This window comes from Ictidomys tridecemlineatus, chromosome 11, assembly GCF_052094955.1.
Source record: "Ictidomys tridecemlineatus isolate mIctTri1 chromosome 11, mIctTri1.hap1, whole genome shotgun sequence".
NCBI lineage: Eukaryota > Metazoa > Chordata > Mammalia > Rodentia > Sciuridae > Ictidomys > Ictidomys tridecemlineatus.
In genome coordinates, this window is record NC_135487.1 from 24,883,878 (window position 1) to 24,903,972 (window position 20,095).

At 47.9% G+C, this 20,095-nt stretch overlaps 2 protein-coding genes across 9 annotated transcripts in view; one reads left to right on the forward strand and one right to left on the reverse strand.

Moving 5' to 3' along the window:
* Kiaa0319l (KIAA0319 like) overlaps positions 1 to 8,658 on the reverse strand; it is a 107,165-nt gene extending 98,507 nt beyond the window's left edge. For 2 of the 6 annotated variants that reach the window (XR_005735097.2, XM_005317796.5), the window contains exons 1-2: positions 8,241 to 8,375; positions 4,797 to 4,966 (exon numbers count right to left, since the gene is read on the reverse strand). Coding sequence is in view for 4 of the 6 variants with exons in the window: in XM_005317796.5 (XP_005317853.2) it covers positions 4,797 to 4,938 (142 nt within the window). In the remaining 2 variants the exon portion in view is untranslated. Of the gene's footprint in view, positions 1 to 2,427; positions 2,532 to 4,796; positions 4,967 to 8,240; positions 8,445 to 8,639 lie in introns of those variants that run through there. The other 4 variants (XM_021735469.3, XM_040288367.2, XM_078025904.1 and 1 more) reach the window with 4 other exon arrangements.
* A 134-nt stretch (positions 8,659 to 8,792) lies between these two features.
* On the forward strand, positions 8,793 to 17,967 carry Ncdn (neurochondrin). 3 transcript variants are annotated; one of them, XM_005317798.4, is made up of 7 exons: positions 8,793 to 8,914; positions 10,173 to 10,313; positions 11,411 to 12,379; positions 13,384 to 13,625; positions 14,560 to 14,784; positions 15,174 to 15,316; positions 16,452 to 17,967. In XM_005317798.4, exons 2-7 carry the CDS (start codon positions 10,191 to 10,193, stop codon positions 16,886 to 16,888), a joined length of 2,139 nt encoding a protein of 712 aa, XP_005317855.1. In that variant the 5' UTR covers positions 8,793 to 8,914; positions 10,173 to 10,190; the 3' UTR covers positions 16,889 to 17,967. The 3 variants fall into 3 exon arrangements, with proteins under 3 accessions (XP_005317855.1, XP_077882032.1, XP_005317854.1); XM_005317797.4 differs by having other exon boundaries at positions 8,850 to 9,246; XM_078025906.1 differs by lacking the exon at positions 14,560 to 14,784 and having other exon boundaries at positions 8,847 to 9,246.
* Positions 17,968 to 20,095: the final 2,128 nt, after the last annotated feature.

Genomic DNA, 20,095 nt, shown 5'->3' on the forward strand with positions numbered 1-20,095 from the left:
TAACTTAGGGCTTTAATAAGTTGCTGAGGCTGGGTTTGAACTCATAATCCTCTTGCCTCAGTCTCCGAGACACTGGGATTACAGCTGTGTGCCACGTCACCTGGCTTTAGTCGAATCTTGTTGGACTCTAAGGTATTGTGTCTCCTTAAAGGGCCTTTGTATACCTCTGCTCTGATAGTGTTGATCTTGCAGTTTAATTCTCAAAGGAGAATTCCCCTATTGCTAATTTATTAATTTATTCAGTGAGTAAATATCTTTATGATGCATCTACTGTGTGCCAAGCACTTGTAATTGCTAGGAATACCTAGCGTAAGTAAAAAAGGAAAGAACCCTGTTCTCAAGAAATTGACAGATTACTACAGGAATCCCTAAATTCTTAGGACCACCTCACATTTGTTTTCAAATGATAATCACCAGGTTCAAAATGCTATTTTCAAGCCATTTAATAGTAAAATTAAACAAAAAAATAGCAATTCAGCGGCCTACAAGGAAAACAGAGTTCTTTTATCAAGTAAACTGTAACCACTTCTTTCTGGCAGTGAGCTTCATCACTGAACCCAAAAAAAAGAAATGAAAATTAAGCCCTTAAAGTGTAAGTCATTGGGTACCGGGGCTCTACCAAGGAAGACGTAAACTATTAAGTGGTAAACAGGAATGAGGGATAATTGAAGAGCTCCTTATTTTGGTTATTTTTTTCAGGAATAATCCCTACAATCCATGAGCTTAATAACAACAGCAAACAATTAAGAATATATTTGAATGCTGGATGCAGTGGTACACACCTGTCCCAGAACGCTGAGGCAGGAGGATGGAAAGTTTAAGGTCAGCTTCAGCACCTTAGCAAGACCTTGTCTCTAAATAAAAAATTAAATGTGCTGGGGATGTAGCTCAATGGTAAAATGCTGATGGGCCTGGGTTCAATCCTAAGTACTAGGGGGAAAAATGTAGCTGATCAAGAAAAAACATAAGAGTTCAGGTAAAAGCTGAGTATATTCATAGTATATAAACACTGACTCAGGCTGACTCAGGTTATTGCCAATTGCTTTTTTTTTTTTTTTTGCGGGGGTGGGGGGTGGGGGGGGTTGGGGGGGTGTGCTGGGGATTGAACCCAGGGCCTTGTACATGTGAAGCAAGCACTCTACCAACTAAGCCATGTCCCCAACCCTTCTCCAATTGCTTTTTGCTGCTATTCTTTGAGATAGATTTTTTCCCTTATAAAAAAGGTTATACAAATACACTGAAAAAGAATCTGAGGGCTGGGGATGTGGCTCAAGTGGTAGCATGCTCACCTGGCATGCGTGAGGCACTGGGTTCAATCCTCAACAACACATAAAAATAAAATAAAGATGTTGTATCCACCAAAAACTAAAAAATAAATATTAAAAAATTCTCTCTCTCTAAAAAAAAAAATCTGAAAAACATAGACTATAAAGTGAAAATAATTCCACTACTCAAAAAAATATACACTTTTAGTTATATATCTTATTTCAGACTGTTTTCTATCATATATGATTTTTCTTTTCACATAATTAGTAGTACAGTAAAAATGCAGTTCCATATCTTGCTTTTGTCATTTAACATTAGGAGCATTTCTCCATGTTCTTGTTCTTCTAAATTATTTAGGGGTTAGAAAATATCTTCTGCAAATTTGTGAATACGCAAAAATTCCACCACTGTCTAATGTTGAGCAGGTTACAGCAATGTTTCGCAGCATAGAAAAAATAAGTGTTCATGCATACTCTCAGGAAAAACTACCTGAATATATCCTTGAGATAAATTCTTGAAAGAGGAATTAAGTCAAAGGATATAAACCTTTTAGGTCTTGAATACTTATGCCAAGGAGTTCTCTGTTAAAATTCTCCAGCAGTATATGAGGGAAACCACATCATCCTTTAGCAACACTAGATGCTTTTACTTTTGTTTTGGATTTGGTTTGGTTTTTTGAGGAGCTGGGAATTGAACCCATGGCCTTGCACAGGTTAGACAAGGTCTATACCACTGGGCTTCACCACAACCTCTTATATATTTTTACTTTAACATGACAGAATAAAAAGGGCTTCTTATTTTAATCTGCAGTTCTTTGGTTACTAATGAGAATGAACAACCTAAATACATTCACTCTAATTTCTTTTTTTTTTTTTTTTTAAATAGTCTGTGCTACCCAGGATAGCCTCAAACCCCTGGGTTCAAGCAATTCTCCCACTTCAGCCTCCCACGTAGCTGGAATTACAGGCACTCACCACCATATCCAGCTTTAATTTCACTTTCAGTTTATATCAATGTTGATACCACTGGGCTTCACCCTCTTTATCTATTTATTAGGAGATTGTGGTTTTGGGGGGGGGGGCCTACCAGGGATTGAACTCAAGGGCACTCGACCTATTTTGTATTTTATTAGAGACAGGGTCTCACTGAGTTGCTTAGCACCTCGCTAAATTGCTGAGGCTGGCTTTGAACTTGAGATCCTCCTGCCTCCCCGCCTCCCGAACTGCTGGGATTACAGGTGTATGCCACGACCAGGAGATTGTTTTCTAAAAAAAAAAAAAAAAAAACAGTGTGAAAGAACTCCAACAAATTAAAACACATAACAACTATGCCTGTCATGTGTTGCCTGCACATTCCCACAGCTTTCATTGTGGAAGCTCCACATTTTTCTAAAGATTAACTGGTATAACCTAACTCCTACCACAAGCACTCCTAGTTACACCATCTTTGCATCTTTACACTCACTGGGGTTCTGTTTTTAATCACCAAGCTAACAGGGTACTGAAGACTTGCCCAAGGAATCCACAAAACTATGTATGCTTAACCAAGTGCAACTAAAATATACAGAAAGACTCAGAATTGTTTTTTCCTCCCCTGTTTTTTGAATCCCTCAAATAGTAAGCAGCTTATCATTGTTCAGGGTAAAAAGAAAGTTTTTAGTTCTCAAAAAGATTACCTGTGGTTGGAAGGCAACACAAAAGAAGAAAAAAAGCATGCTGTAGAAGGTACAAACCTGCCATGTTCTTGCTATGTGACCTTGGTCAGGTCATTTTGCCTCTCTGGGCCTCAATTTCCTGATTTGAGAATAAAACTATCTGTTTTAGGGTTATTATGAGAATTAATATATGGGAAAATATATGCAATGTTTATAACCAGGATTATACACTTCAAAAATTTTGATTGATACACTTCAAAAATTTTGTTTTTCTGGGCTGGGGCTGGGATTCAGCAGTAGTACACTTGCCTGGCATGTGTGAGGCACTGGGTTCAAATCTCAGCACCACATATAAAGAAAGAAAGAAAGATCTATTAACAACTTAAAAATATTTTTTTAAAAATGTTATTTTTCTAATTTGATAGTGCTAAATCAGTTACTTATTTAATTTAAATGGTCTTAAATAAAATGCTGCCTAGAAATATTCAACAAAAGCCATCAGGGTAAAAAAAAACATTTAGGTCACCAGGCATAGTGGCACATACCTATTATCCCAGCTTGGGAGGCTGAGGCAGGAGTCCCAGCAACTAAGCAAGTTGCTAAGCAATCCAGCAAGACCCTGTCTCTTTTTTTTTTTTTTTTTTTATTGTTCATCTTTTTCATTTAGAACATGAGAGATGTTTGAGAGAGAGGAGAGAAAGAGAATTTTTTAATATTTATTTTTTAGTTTTTGGCGGACACAACATCTTTGTATGTGGTGCTGAGGATCGAACCCGGGCAGCATGCATGCAAGGCGAGCACGCTACCGCTTGAGCCACATCCCCAGCCCAACCCTGTTTCTTATTTTATTTATTTTAAAAAGGGCTGGGAATGTGGCTCAGTAGTAAAGTGCCCCTGGATTCAATCCCTGGTGCCAAAAAAATAAAATAAAATAAAATTTAGGTCACTTTTTTGCAATTAATCATCAACCACCACTATAAGACAACAAAATCCCAAAGCTGATGTTACTAAAATTGCTAAATACAGTAATTACTTAGCCCTTAAGATCATGACCACTAATTGCTTTAGGAAAGCAACATAAATCTTTGTAATTATAAGAGCAAAAGTCTGATTAGTTATCCCCAAGGGTGACCTCTATAGCAGAAGGCTTTTGGTCATTGCCCAGAATGGCAGTACACTCAGAAGTCTTTCTCGAATTGCTGTTTTCTCATACTCCATACTCTGAAAGGAACCATATCAACAAAAGAACTGAAAGAGGAAAAAAAAAATGACAGAAATGGAATTCTCCTTTGATATTCAGCTTTCTTGGCATTGACTCCTGGCAAGAGGCTCTAGTGGGGTGAAATAATCTTGAGGAAGAAAGCCTACTCTATGAAACACAGCATTTTCTATCGAAAAAGCAAGAAATACATTCTATTCTCTCTGTAAGTTTAGATTCCTCTAGGAAAGGAAGCAAAGTATCATTTACTAAGCATGTCCATTCAGTGTGCTACACCACATGCTTTAATTAAAATATCTTCAAATCAAACTATGAGGTAGATCTTATCCTTCCTCAAACACATTAGATAACTTGCCTAAGGTCTTAGTCATTAAGTAGAAACATCCAGCTCCAGGCCCCAAATCTGTCCAACTTTGAAAGCTTTTTCTTTTCAAAGCATCTTTTTCAAATCTCAAAATGATCATGCCCCAGTTCTTTATTTAAATTTTGGTTCCAAAACAAAACAACCTAACCCAACAAGTTAAATATCCACCAAAATTATGACATTTTCTTTCAATCAGTAGAGTGTTTTTCTGCCTCTTAGTAGTGTTTAAGATGAACTGAGGGACACACACAGAGTGCCCTTTTTTAACCTTAAATCTATAAAGAAAACAATACCTGTTGACAACCACAGAGCACTGAAGCAGAAGCAAGTATAAAACAGGTACTGGCTTCTCAACCACTTCATGGATGTCTGCCAACAATATCCTGATAAAATCCAGGAAGCGAGACTTGGCTTGACTCCCAGCCTCCTCTCCATGGCCTTCCAGACTGGCAGAACCAGTACACTAGAAAGACAGAAAGAGAAGAAATTAAATGCCAAGTAATTAATAATTGATTCCTAGAAATGTGGAATGATGGAGAATGTGTCAGATTAGGAGAAAGAAGAATTTCAAGTTTGTCTTTCAGTGCACATCCCTGCCTGTAAATTTTAAGCCTGAGCTTTCGCACAGCCTATAATTATCAGAATAACAGAGCAAGGGATATAAAATGAATTCAATGTTAAAACTGAAACATTTTATATTCCATTATTGTCTAACTAACAGTAAACCATCTATATAACAGAATAGAAAGAGTATCAGTCTGAAAAAAAAAAAAGCTTTGATTTTTCAGTTCCAGTTCTGCTAATAGCTTTGGGTCTTTGACCAAACACATTTTCTTATCTATGAAAAGATGTTGAACTTCTAATTAAACTTGAGGGACTTGTAAAAATATTTTTTTAATATTTATTTATTTATTTGTTATTGGCGGACACAACATCTTTGTTGGTATGTGGTGCTGGAGGATCGAACCCGGGCCGCACGCATGCCAGGCGAGTGCGCTACCGCTTGAGCCACATCCCAGCCCCCTTGTAAAAATATTTTAATGTGATCATATTTAGGGCATGCTCTGTCACTCTCCAGTTTGTTACAATTCCCACCACTAGTATCTTTAAAATCTATCCAATTTATACTTCATGTTACCCCCTACCCCCAATCCTCAAGAGTCATCTGCAATTCCTGGCTTAAATCCATACATACATTCAGCAAATATTTATGTCAGGCACTTTTTTGGCTACTCTAGAATTCAAGGGCTAGATGATTTAGGTCCCTTCTAGCAGGAAAATTTAAAAAAAAAAGTTTCTTCCTTCTTACATAACTTTGCTATATTCTATAAATTGTTATGTAAATCTTGAAATATTATGAGTTGATATAGTTCTGAAGAAGTAATTCAATAATCTATTAGCTAGGCAAAGTGGCTTGCACCAGCTTCTCCGGAGGCTGAGGAAACAGGATGTGTGAGCCTAGGAATTCAAGGCCAGCCTGAGCAACACCATAGATCCCCATCTCAAAAAACAAAAACTTCTAAATATGTACCCATCTGCCAGGTATCCTCATACACACCTGTAATCCCAGGTACATAGGAGGCTGAGGCAGGAAGATAACAAGTTCAAGGAGAGTCTATGCAAATTTAGCACGACCCTTTCAAAATAAAATTTTTTAAATGGGCTGCAGGTATAGCTCAATGGTGGAACTCTCATGAGTAAGGTCCTGGATTCAATCCTCAGTATTTCCCCACCAAAAAAAAATTTTTAAATATATATGTATGCCTGTCACCCACATCTGGCAAACAACACAGACAGACAACCCCTAACTTTCACCCCCAGCTAGCATACAGGGATCCAGATCAGCATTACCTGAGTTGGATTTCAAAGCTAATGCCAGGAAACAAACATAAACACACCACTGCAAAACTGAGGTGTAGCACATCTAAGAAAAGGTTTTCACTGAGCCTTAACTATATGAAGGACTTCATCTTTCGTGTCCAGTTTCCAACAATTCCTATATCAAGGGGCTGGGGAAGTAGCTCAGTGTTAAAGCACTTGCCTAGCAAGCATGAGACACTGGGCTCCATCCCCAGCACCAAAAAAAAAAAAAAAAAAGAGAAGACAATTCCTATTTCTAGTTTGTTTCATAGTTTTCTGTTAGGGAAGGGAAGGGGCAGGGACAGACAGATGTGTGGGCCAGAGACACACTCAAGAGATTATGAAATGGAGCTGAAGTTAGAAAGTATATCCAGCAACTTCTGTAGCCTCCCAAGCTGGAATGGGTGTGTGCGAGAGAGATCTTACCCAACACATTTCTACCTACCACAAAAGGATTTAAAACTCAAGGTGACTCAACACCTGTCATCAATAGCCTGGCAGGTGGGTGGGAAAAGCAGAAAAAGAAATGAATAGGCTTTGAAAACAGGAGTAATAAACACCATTGGACTAGCAAGCTGATTAGAAGTGCAATATCTTACAAACTGTGCATAACAGAGGTACATCTATTTCTATTTGAACACCTAACCAGTCCTTCTACTGAAACCTACAATTGTCTATGGGCACAAATCACTGCTAGGGTCCAGTTAAAGGCTTGCTGACCACAGGCAGGAACAACACATTACCAAGATCCAAATGGTTTGTTATGGAATCAAAGGATAACAACCCAGGGAGAGAACACACACCCCCACAATACTTGACAAATGAATATCTAGAAAAGCTCCCAATAGTTCTGGCATTTAGGGCGTTACAAGAACAACCGAAATAAAAGCACTCTCTGTTGCAGCAGCTGTTCAGACAGAGCAGGGGGTAATGTTTACTTAATACTTCAGGTTGATGGGGGATGTATCATAGTTCAGTCTGTCAGCTACATACGTGGAACTCCATTTATGTACACAGCGATAAGATATGTTTGAACAACGACAGAGCACGTCTGAAAAAGCCTATTCAGCGCGTGTGAGTAATCAAAAATAAAACTTTAAAGAAAAAAAAAGTCTCAGATATTTGGGAAAGTTACAGAACAGACTGCCATGAATAGCTTTGCTTATATTTGCAGACACTGTTTTCCAAATAGCTGGAAAAATGAACAGATTGTTCTGGGAGGTCGTCTTTCTAAATTGTTCCTAGTTTCCAGTCTGTGAATCATAAGAAAGCACAAGGAGAGTCGACTAATGCTCTTTACTAACAGCATCCAAAGTCGATGAGCCCAACTATCACGAGGTGAGAGAAGACAAAGCATTTCTGGAACCCCGCTGAGAGTTTCTATTCTGACTTCCTTGGCTTCACCTCTGTACTCACTTGCAGCCACCACAGGACCCTCGGCGGGACATAATTGTCAAAACCCTGACCGAGGCTGGCTTCGCATTGTAATTTACACATCATGCTCAACCCCGCCCCCCTTTTTCTGCATCAACTTTCAGTCTCGGTGGGATGATCAAACACAGCAGCTAAAGGAGAGGCTGCAGATGTCGAGGTGTTAGAAGGACGGCAGCGACCTGAGCCCGGTATGTCAGTATTGACTGTCAGGGAATGGAGGGAGCTGCAGGACTAGACCTGGGCCCAGAAGAAGCGGGATTCGGTCTGGGACTCGAGCTCCGCAACTGCAAGGCCAGAAGCAGCTGACTGCCCTGTCCCAGCCAGGAGCTCCACCTCCGGGTCCCAACTGCGGGTCAGTGCACCCCCAGGCATCGTCTGTACCACCTGCCCCTCCCCTGAGCTCATGGTCCTCGGCCTGGTAGCCAGCCGCCCCGGCCACCTACCGGGGCTCAGGGGCACATAGTGGGGCCCCGGCTCTCGGCGGCCTCCGCCTCCTCCCAGTCCATGGGCTCGGGGCCCCAACCTTCTCTCCCCTCACCGGGGGAGGAGGAAAAGGAAGAAGGTAGTGCGGGCTCCCCACCCGGACAGCTCCCTCTCGTCTCAGCCTCCCTGGACAGCGACGACGGCCGGAAACGCCGCCTCCTCCCACCTCCCCGGGCTCAACCCGGAAACACACTCTTCATGCTAATCAAGACCTCCCGCCCCCACCCTCCGGAAGCGCAATTCCAGCCGCGAGCCCGAGGGGGAGGAGGGGCAGCGCTGGAGGTAGAACTACGCACAAGCAAAGGAGTCTGGACACCCCCCCAGCCTCTCGCCTCCCGCTCTCCTGGGGCAGTCTGCACCTTGCCTTCTTTGCACGTGCCCCAAGGCCCAGACTCAGGCAATACCCACAAGGAAGATGGCGGCAATGGCGGCACCCCCTACGGCGTAGCGCCCTGCCGTGCCATTGGCCAGAGCCCCAAGTGAAGCCGCCGCGGATTGGCCGAGGGCGATGCGGGGGTGGGGGTGGAGCTGCAGCAGCCCGGAGCCCGGAGTGGGCAACGCGGCGTGAGCAGCGGCCCCAAGCTCCGGCAGCATCGCGCCCGCAGAAGACTTCAACGCTCGGGGCCGCAGCCTGGTGAGCTCAGCCCCCTTCAGGCCCTCCCCTGCATCCCAGCCGGGGCCTCTCCGAACCGGCGCTCATCAATGCCGACGCACCCCGGGGACCCTATCGCGACTCCATCGCACTATATCGCGACACCATCGTGCCCTGTCGAGACTCCATTTTGTCACAGCCCTTTTCAATACATATCTTGTTTTAATTTGCCCCGTCATCCTTGGGGGCTGTCCCCATGTCGTGATTTTGCTGTGATCTCCGTGACATCATCGCGCCATCGTGAGGTGTGATCTCATCGCCGCTCTGTCGTGACTTCATCAATGTCGTGTTGTGACCTGGCTGCGGCGGGACAGGTGGTGACCGCCAAGAACCCTCCTCCCCTTCTCATCTCCCCATCTCAGCAGCCCCGCTTCGATTATCCGGCTTTTGGATTCTCTGTTGTCCCGGGAGCTACCCGACCCTTCTTGCTTCTCCAGCCCTACGCATCATCCTCAGGCTGGTAGCGAGACAGGGAGGGTGAGGACAGGGGATGTAAAGGGTTAATGCTGCTGCTGCTGCTGCTGCTGCTGCTGCTGCTGCTGCTGCTGCTGCTGCTGCTGCTGCTGCTGCTGCTGCTGCTCCTGCAGCCTCTGCCCGAGGGAGGGAAAGGAGAGAAGGCAAGGAGCCTGCGGGGGCGACTGAGAGCCTTGGCTGAAGGGGTGGGGTCCCCAGAGGGGCCTCCAAACCTTGCCTGGTGAGCTTGAGCTCCAATTCTCACTTCTGCTGAAGCTTATCTCCTGCCTCATCTGAAGAAGGGAGGGAAAAAGGAAGCCTAGGATGCCCTTTTCCCCCCATGTCAGTCCGGATAATCGAACTTCACCATGTGTGTCTCCATTCCTCCCTGTCTGTCCTCACCACTTACTCCCTGTGCGCCTTGGGAGGGAGATAAATTCCGACTTTATGTGTCAGGGGGCCACTAAGCAGTGGGACCAGCCCCCTCCCACTCCCAGGAGATTGCTGAAGAAAGCTGTCCAGCTAAGTAGCAGGATGCACAGTCCTCCTTTCCCACTTTCTGGAGGTGACCTTGGACCAGGGTCCCTTCTTTACCCCAAAGGATTTGCAGGTCCAGCCTTTTCAAGTCCCCCACCTCCAAGGGAGGTCAGTCCTGAGGAAGCCACTTCTCCAAATCCTCCCTCCTCTCCCTCTGTGCTAATCCCTCCCTCCATCCTCCACTCCCACCCCTGCCCCCGCCCCCGCCCCTCCTCTGCAGAGGGATGCTCAGTCCCTCTTGTGTTCACAGTTGGGCAAGGCGGGCATCATGGCCTCGGATTGTGAGCCAGCTCTGAACCAGGCAGAGAGCCGAAACCCCACCCTGGAGCGCTACCTGGGAGCTCTCCGTGAGGCCAAGAATGACAGCGAACAGTTTGCAGCCCTGCTGCTAGTAAGGAGTTGGATAATTGGGAGATGGGAAGGACTGGGTGGTCGGGGGGCCCCCAAGGAATGGAATCAGCCAGTCCCCAAAGATATATAGTGGTGCTAACAACTTTGGAAACACCAAAGGAGTTCCAAGATCCCTACCTTTGTATTGATTTTGCTCCCCTAGACTCGGGGCAAAGGGGAGAATGCAGATGAATAAGGCTGTGGCACTGGGGTCCTTGGAGGAGGCTGCCTGAGTTTGCTTTCTGGGGTGTCCCAGAGCAGATGGGAGCTGACTCATAGGGTAACAGCAGCAGGTAGTAACTAGTGCAAAGTATTTGAGGGCTGGGGATGATTTTTCTGAGACCTGAAAGAGTAGCGGGACGGGAAGAGATTAAAGAAGGGTCCGAAGGGATGGCCAGGACTGCAGTAGGTAGCTTGAAGGTAAGGGAGCTGGTTTGGGTCTTAGCCCTTTTGGAGGAACCCAAGCTGGGGACAGTGGAACAGGAGCTGCAGTGCTAGAAAGGGGGGGCTAGTGTGTGGGGGGTAAAGGGAGGAGGGAGTACAGCCGCTGCTTGTTTGCCATGGCAACAGGGAGAAGGCTCTGGAGTCAAGGGCTCACACTGCAGCAGAGGAGGTGTTTAGGTGAAATGTAAGGGGAAATGTTTTGACATGCAGAGCAGCGAGACACAGGAGCCATTTCCCCTGAGAAGGTGGCGGAAATGGATCAGAGACTTATCTGGAGACAGCATTTAGGAAAGGACCCTAAATCCTTGGGGGATTTTAAACACTGAGTTCTAAGCTCCTTCCAACACAGGTTGTGGGCATCTAGATTAGATATCAGGAAGAACTTCTCAACTGGCCAGGTAACGAAGTGCCCAAATAAGTGGTAGAGAAGGACAAGACCTCCCTGCCATGGGATGATCATAGGTGAGAGGGATCCTAGAAGTCACATTAGCCTGAAAAAGAAGGAGCTAGATGAGATAATCCCAGAGTGAGTTCTGTTGCGTAACCTAATCCTGTTAGTCTTCAGTGCCCCAGGGTTCAGGGAAGGGATGGTCCTTGCCACCTCTTCCTTTCATTCTGCTGATAGCATGTACTACTTGCCCCATACCCCTGTAGGTGACCAAGGCAGTAAAAGCAGGTGACATCGATGCCAAAACCCGACGGCGGATCTTTGACGCCGTTGGTTTCACTTTCCCCAACCGTCTCCTAACCACCAAGGAGGCACCAGATGGCTGCCCTGACCATGTTCTCCGTGCCCTTGGTGTGGCCCTGCTGGCCTGTTTCTGCAGTGACCCTGAACTGGCCACCCATCCTCAGGTCCTGAACAAGATCCCCATCCTTAGCACCTTCCTCACAGCCCGGGGGGACCCTGATGATGCTGCCCGCCGCTCCATGATTGATGACACCTACCAGTGCCTGACAGCTGTAGCAGGCACACCCCGAGGGCCCCGGCACCTCATTGCTGGTGGCACCGTGTCTGCCCTATGTCAGGCATACCTGGGTCATGGCTATGGCTTTGACCAGGCCCTGGCACTCCTGGTGGGGTTGCTGGCTGCTGCAGAGACACAGTGCTGGAAGGAGGCGGAGCCCGACCTGCTGGCAGTATTGCGGGGCCTCAGTGAGGATTTCCAGAAAGCCGAGGATGCCAGCAAGTTTGAGCTCTGCCAGCTGCTGCCCCTCTTCCTGCCCCCAACAACCGTGCCCCCTGAATGCCTCCGGGATCTGCAGGCTGGATTGGCGCGCATCCTGGGAAGCAAGCTGAGCTCCTGGCAACGCAACCCTGCCCTGAAGCTGGCAGCCCGCCTGGCACACGCCTGCGGCTCTGACTGGATCCCAGCGGGCAGCTCTGGGAGCAAATTCCTGGCCCTCCTGGTGAATCTGGCATGCGTGGAGGTACGGCTAGGCCTGGAGGAGACAGGCACAGAGGTGAAGGAGGATGTGGTGACTGCTTGCTATGCCCTTATGGAGTTGGGGATCCAGGAGTGTACCCGCTGCGAGCAGTCACTGCTTAAAGAGCCACAGAAGGTGCAGCTTGTAAGCATCATGAAGGAGGCCATCGGAGCTGTCATCCTCTACTTGCAGCAGGTAAGGGGGTAGTGACCTACAGAGGGAGCCCAGTGTCCGGGAGTCAGAGCAGGAGCCAGAAGGCAAAGAAAAGGGGTATAATGAGGAGACAGTCAAGCTGCATGTCGGATGGGCTAGTACTGCAGCAGCACTCAGGAGTAGTGTGTGGCCGAGCCTCGCTCCCTCTCCCTCCCTCCAAAAGCCTCCACAAAGCACCATACCACACACCATATGTGCACTCACATCCCAGCGCACACACACACAACACGGTAACCTCCCACTCACACAGTGCTCCCCAGTACACACACTACACACCACACACAAAATTGAAGCAGTCTGTTCTGCTCGCTCTGGGGCGTTGTTTTACATATGCACACATACAAACTTACAGCGGTGCAGGAAAAAGAAGCAAGGCTGCCTGGTTCCTGGCCTTTCTAGGAGTTCAGCTAGATCTACACCCACCCATTCGCAACCCCTCCCTCCCTCTGAGAAACCCACTCTCCTGTCCCACAGGGATTCAGTCTTGACTCTCTTCTCTTTAATGGTCTGCTCCAACCGCTAAATTCACCAACCACTGAATTCACCAGCCACACATCCAACAGACCATGCTAAGCTCTGGTCTCATTTTGTAATTTAGCCCAAAAGGGCACCCCCCTCCCACTGTTGGTTGTATGTTCATGGCATCACCTGTCCTCCCATCCCAGGTAAGAGTCTCTGTAGAATGTGACTTAGCTGTAGTCCCGAGTTTCCCCCTAGCCTTGAGCTCCCTTGGCGGTGGAGAGATGGGGATGCACTTTGAGTCTCATCAAGGTGGGGCCTGTTCTCAGCAAGGTGGGCCTGCTTTGTTGGGTTTGTCCCTCCCATTTGCTGGGTACTGGGTACATGGGGTAGGATGAGGCTTGGTGCCCACCTCTGAGGGGCTCACAGGCCAGAATTCCCTTCCAGTTGTAGGCTGGCCAGCAGACTGGTAAAACAGGGGAGGGTCTGTAGTCCTGCTTTATCTCAGAGGGGTCCTGTGGCAACAGGTGGGGCCAGAGAAACAGAAGGAACCCTTCGTGTTTGCCTCGGTTCGGATCCTGGGTGCCTGGCTGGCCGAGGAAACCTCATCCCTGCGTAAGGAGGTGTGCCAGCTGCTGCCCTTCCTCGTCCGTTATGCCAAGACCCTCTATGAGGAGGCGGAGGAGGCCAATGACCTCTCACAGCAGGTGGCCAACTTGGCCATTTCCCCCACCACCCCAGGGCCCACCTGGCCAGGGGACGCTCTCCGGTGAGTTTGTTGTTACACTATGTCCAGCCAGACCATTCTAAAGAAAACTATGACACACTGGCCCCCGCAAACTGGGCTGTGCCAGGCTTCTAGATTGGCCATGAGAGTTCTCTTAAGATCATTTCTGTTTGTTTTGGGAGGCTTGTTCCCACAGGAATTCTGAGCTGCCAATCCCAGATTTCTCAAAAAGAGAACTTAGGTTTATTGACCATCTCTTACAAGCCAGATATTTTGCTATACCTTTTACTAGAACTATATCTTGTTGTTTGTGTTTGTTTTGTTTTGGTACTGGGGATTGAACCCAGGGATGATTTACCAATGAGCTATACCCTAAGCCCTTTTTATTCTTATTTTTTGATTTATTTGTTTTTTTAGTTGTAGATGGACACAACACCTTTATTTTATTTATGTATTTTTATGTGATACTAAGGATCAAACCCAGTGCCTCACTTTTGCTAGGTGAGCACTCTTCTACTGAGCCATAACTTCAGACCCAGCCCTTTTTAAGACAGGGTCTCACTTAATTGCTTAGGACCTCTCTAAGTTGGTAAGACTGGTCTCAAACCTGCAATCCTCCTGCCTCAGCTTCCCACATTGCTGGATTACGGGCATGTGCCACTACACCAGGCTCAGATCTATCTCATTTGGTCCACATGGCAAATCTGACAGAAGTTTCATCCACATTTTAAAGATGAGGAAACTGAGGCTCAAAAAGTTTAAAGTAATTGACTGTGGTCAAGCTGTACAACAGAGCATCAATTTGATCCTGGGCCTGTGTAACTCTGAATCTTGTGCTTTTTCTGTGATACCTACCAGGACATGTCCTTCTTCTCCCCTACTTTTACTTCTCTTAGGCAGGGTACTTTGAAAAAGGAAATCTTTGTACCTTCCTCTCTCCCAACCCCACACACGTCTGCCCTTCCACACCCCCCAGGCTCCTTCTACCCGGCTGGTGCCACTTGACTGTCGAAGATGGACCCCGGGAGATCCTAATCAAGGAGGGGGCTCCTTCACTTCTTTGCAAATACTTCCTGCAGCAGTGGGAGCTCACATCCCCTGGCCATGACACCTCAGTGCTGCCTGATAGTGTGGAGATCGGCCTGCAGACCTGCTGCCACATCTTCCTCAACCTCGTGGTCACTGCACCAGGGCTGATCAAGTGAGGGGTTTGGGAGAGGCTGGGAGGAGATTCAATCGAGTGTGGGGTGGTGGGGGGCTGCCCAATTGCCTTAAATTTTGACCTCTACTTTGCTTCCTTGTGCGTTTGGATTTCTCATGGTGTTAAAATGAAAGGGTCTCAGAATAGACAAAGCCAGTCACGCTCAAGGATTTGGGTCCCTAGGTATTTTCCTGGAGCACATCTCAGTGCCAGCCATAACCTCAGATGCTATGGTTGGGGCTCAGGGTTAACTCTTCACGCTGCTACCTGATTTCTTACAAACTCTGGCCCAGAGAAGTCAGGAGTCCCAGATCCAGATTTTCCAAAAGGTTTCATCTGGTCTCATAACCTTCTGCCTGCCCCCATCCTTGCCTCCCTTTCTTCCCCAGGCGTGATGCCTGCTTCACATCTCTTATGAATACTCTGATGACGTCTCTGCCCGCGTTGGTGCAACAACAAGGGAGGCTGCTTCTGGCTGCCAATGTGGCCACCCTGGGCCTCCTTATGGCCCGACTCCTTAGCACATCTCCAGGTAAGCCCTGGGGAGCCAGGCCTGGTGGGTGAGGGCAAAAAACCTGGGTGGACCTGCTGTGCGCTGGGCGTAAGTCCTTTTACAGAAAATGATATTGCAGATTTTTTTCTGAGAAGAGGAAATCTCTACAATATATCTCCATTCGCCACCCCCACCCTTCTTCCTGAAATGATAACATGCTCTTCCTTCTGAAGACTTTTAAGGCAAGGTCTGGTGGGTGTTAAGTACAGGCCTGTTCAGAGGCACAGGCAAAGGCACCTGGAATCCCTGGCAGCCCAAGGACTCCAAATCCAGTGTTTTCAAGGTGGAGCCGCCCCCACCCAGGGCCTGAGTCAGAAACCTGACTTCCCTCCATTGAGGTTTCTCATTGCTCAACAGTTCACCCACCTCAGTGACAGGTGTCAGCACTCTGCCCCTCTGCATAGCTTCTCCTCCACCCTCCTCCCTCTGACTCTGTGCAGGGGGAATGGTGTCCCCTCCAGCCCCTGACAGCCCTCAGTGTCTCCCACTTTGGCTGTGGGTGTCTGCTTGGGTCCCTCTGTCCCCGCCTGTTCCCTGTGCCCCATCTGTCAGGTTGGAGGAGCTGAGCAGATGCCCAGGAACAGGGTGTAACATGCCCATACCCTCAGCTGCCTCTGTGTTTTCTGTGTGGGGATCCCAGCAGGGTACCCAGTAGTGGGAAGGGGAACATATCCCTTTGGACCAGAAATCAGGAGGTCGTTCCCCGCCCTCAACTCTCAGTCACTCCCCAGGTAGAGCCACCATGGCACTGACTCACGAAGTTAGAGGCAAAGCTTCCTAGAGAGCACTTGCAGAGGAGGTGAATCCCAACATGACAGGTTCACAAAAACCTGGTCACTTCCCCTCTTGGAGCCCTCTTCTGGCCTAGGAATCAAGCAGGTGCCTTATCACATCTAATTCTCACAACAGATTAAGATTAGCAGTACTGGCCCCATTTTACAAGACCCAGAAAAGTTAACTACCCAAGGCCATACAGCAAATGTGGGTTTAAACCCAGACAGTCTGATTCTAGGTAATGCTTGAGCTCCGCGTGTGTCCACACAGGAGGGAAAGTGAGGGGCTGGCCCAGCACTGGCCCATCTAGTTCATGTACCATTTTTTCCATGCCTTCCAGCTCTTCAGGGGACCCCAGCATCCAGAGGTTTCTTCGGAGCCGCCATCCTCTTCCTATCGCAGTCTCATGTGGCACGGGCCACACCTGGCTCTGACCAGGCAGTACTGGCCCTGTCTCCTGACTACGAGGGCATCTGGGCTGACCTGCAAGAGCTGTGGTTTCTGGGCATGCAAGCTTTCACAGGCTGTGTGCCGCTGCTGCCCTGGCTGGCCCCTGCCGCGTTGCGTTCCCGCTGGCCACAGGAGCTGCTCCAGCTGCTAGGCAGTGTCAGCCCCAACTCCGTCAAGCCTGAGATGGTGGCCGCCTATCAGGGTGTCCTGGTGGAGCTTGCACGGGCCAATCGGCTGTGCCGGGAGGCCATGAGGCTGCAGGCAGGTGAGGAAACGGCCAGCCACTACCGCATGGCCGCCTTGGAGCAGTGCCTGTCAGAGCCCTGAGGGGTGTCCACTGGGGACAGACCCGGGGGCGGGCAGCGAGGGAAGGAGGGAGGAGGCATCTTCCCTGAAGCCCCCAAACAAGAACCCCCTCCCCAGACTCCTTCCCCCCAAAACACCCCAGCTTTCTGGCTTTTCTGAGGGCAAGGGCATGGTGCCCACTCCTCAAGTGTAAGGAACTGCGTCCCGCCCCCCAGGCCCCCATGGGGGCAGGGATCGGCTTGGAAATCAACGTGGTTGTCCCCGCCAGGCCGGGGAAGGTTGGAGAAGCCCCCAGGGAGGGGGGCAGTAGGTGTCATTGTGCCCAATGTCTGGCTCCCCTGCAGGAGGGAGGCCCCAGGGTAGGTCAGGGCTGGCAGGAGCTGATTGCCTCAGCCCAAGTGCCCTGCCGGCCAGGGCGTGGCCTCCCCTAGGCTGTGGTGCCCCTTCTGGCTCCCCAGGTCCACGTCCTTTAAATCGGCCATATGGCTCTTGCCCTTGGCCTCCTTGGGCAGAGAGCAGGCTCAGGCCATTGAAATCACAGTTCTTCCTTTCAACCTCAGTGACCCAGGGTCTGAACTGCCCCTATCCTTTCAGGGCAACCTGGGGCAGACAGGCTAGTGTCGGGGGTGGGGAACCTCCTTCCACCCAGGCTTCCTTAAGAGAACCCAGGAGTCCTTGGGCCCGGGTCTCTAAGCTTATGTGTCATGTTGCAGCAGAGTGCCAGTGGGGGTTGAGGGTTATTTATTTTGCTTGTATTTATCCCTGCTTGGACACCCGAGCATCTGATTTCTGTCCTCTGTGCCATCTGGCCTGGCCAGAGCCAGGAACAGGAGGAACACCTCCCCAGAATCCGCATGTTTCCCCAGTGATCGCACCCCATTGCCACCGTGGTGCCTGGCTTCAGCTCCCACCCCTGTTATTACTCCTCTGCAGAGAGACGCGACTGGCGGCTCCAGCAGGGACTACTTTATGAACCTGGGGAGGGATCCCCCACATCTGATCCCTTGCTTCCCCTCGCCCTCCCCCAGTGTGTTCTGTGATCATCACATTCAAAGCTGTGCACATGTGGACACTCAATAAATGTTCATTGGTGACAAGAAGCCTGTTGTGTGGTCTGCCCTACATCTGCTCTCCCTTGCAGGCTCCATCAGTTCACAGTTATCATTTGCTGAACACAAGTCCTGCTAAGTAACTTCACAAAGTGTTATTCAGCCTTCCCAGGAATCCTGGGAAGAAGAGATATAACTCCACTTTTACAGATGGAGAAACATAGGCATGGATAAGTAATTTGATCAAAGTATTGCAGCTAGAGCCAAGACCTCCATGCAGACTCCTGTCTCCCCAACCCACACCTTTCATTGACACAGCAGAGTCACAAGCCCAGCTGTTGATGTGGCCAGACTTGGTGGGGACAAGTGAAGCACTGTCCCTTCTCTTGTCAGCAGGTTGTTGCCAAGAGAAACTGCCATACCCTCTAATTTTTTTTTTTTTTTTTTTTTGGTGGTGGTACTGAAGATTGAACCCAGAAGTGTTCTACCACTGAGCTGTATCCCCAGTCTTTTCTTTTTAATTTTATTTTGAGGTAGGGGCTTGCACAGTTGCCCGAGCTGGCCCTAACATGCAGGCCAAATATGGATGTCAGGCTACCAGCTGTTGACCCCTGTTCTATGCCAAGTAAAAGGGGAACTGTCTGAGCACTTCAACTGGAGACAAGCACTGTCTGCCTCAGCTGGCCTGAGCCAAAATTAGCCCTGGCCCACACCGTCTAGACTCTTTCACCTAAGCCCTCAAACCCACAAGTGTTCACTGAATACATCTTGTTGCCCACCTGGCTATGCATAACAAGAATATTCTACTTATTGGATGTGTGAAAGCCATCATAGCATGGATTCTTTGGGGTAATTTATGAAAAGACCTAATCTCTGCACTCAGGTAGCTTAAAATCTAGAGGGGAAACAGATAAGGCAACATAGAGGTATAATCAGTGGGGTTTTGTTTGGTTGGTTTTTTAAGAGAGAACTTTTTTAACATTTATTTTTCAGTTTTCAGTGGACACAACATTTATTTTATTTTTATGTGGTCCAGGAAAACTCAGCAAGTATTTGCTCTGAGACCAAAGAGGTAGGAGGGGGTTGCCAGCTAGACAGAGAAACAGTAGGTATAAAGGCTGGCAAGCTTATTATTGCCTCAATGGAGTGTGAAGTGGGGAGAGGCAAAAGGTGTGGTTGGAGCAGATCCTAAGAGTCCTAGTGTGCTAAACTCAGAAGTTCAGATATCTTAGGTATGGGGTCATAATGAGGGACCAAACTGTAGGTCTTTGAGTAGATTAAGTGGGATTCATTTTGCCTTTTTTTTTTTTTTTTTTTTTTGTACAGGGGATTGAATTCAGGGGTACTTTACCTCTGAGCTACATCCCCATCCCTTTTTACTTTTTAATTTTGAAACAGGGTGTTGCTAAGTTGCTGAGGCTAGCCTTGATCTTGGAATTCTCCTGCCTCAGCCTCCCCAGTCACTGCAATTATAGGTGTGTACCACTTTGCCTGCAAAATCCAGTTTGCATTTCAGAAAGATGATTAGCTGCCAGAAATGACTGAGGCAGGAAGCTCAGAGAGGAGGTGATATGTCTGAACTAAACCCATGGCAGTGAGGATAGAGACAGTACAGGTAGAAGTCAAGTAATAGAACTTGGCAATTGATTGGATGTGAAAAGAACAAAGAAGGGAAGGAGATCCAAGGATAATTCCAGATTTCTAATCTGGGCCACAGAGTGAATAGTGGGGCCATCATTGGGAAACACTGAGAGAGAAACTGATCTGTGGAAAATTATAAACTGGTCAAAGGAGAATTTGTACAGCTTGTGAAATATCTAAGGGGCATTACAGTGGAACATCATGCCCAGAAAAGATTGATAACCCAAGGCAGACTGAGTTCTGATTGGGTCAGAGAGTTCTGGGTTTAGGAGTGAGGACCAGGCTAGGGTGCACTTGGGAGAGACTAAGCTTACTTCCTGGTGATTCCGCGATGGAAAAAGGGAGGTCTGAGCCGCAGTTGTAAGATCTGACCACCAGGTGGAGCCTCTGCATCTTCTTGTGATAGTTCTCTCCTTTCTGGAACTACTACCATCCAGACCCAGAGATGAAGGTTGTCAGAGACTGGGAGGAGGAGGGGGCTGTGTCAACACTAAGGGAGGCAGACATAAGTTTTTTCTTACCATAAAGTCAAAACAAA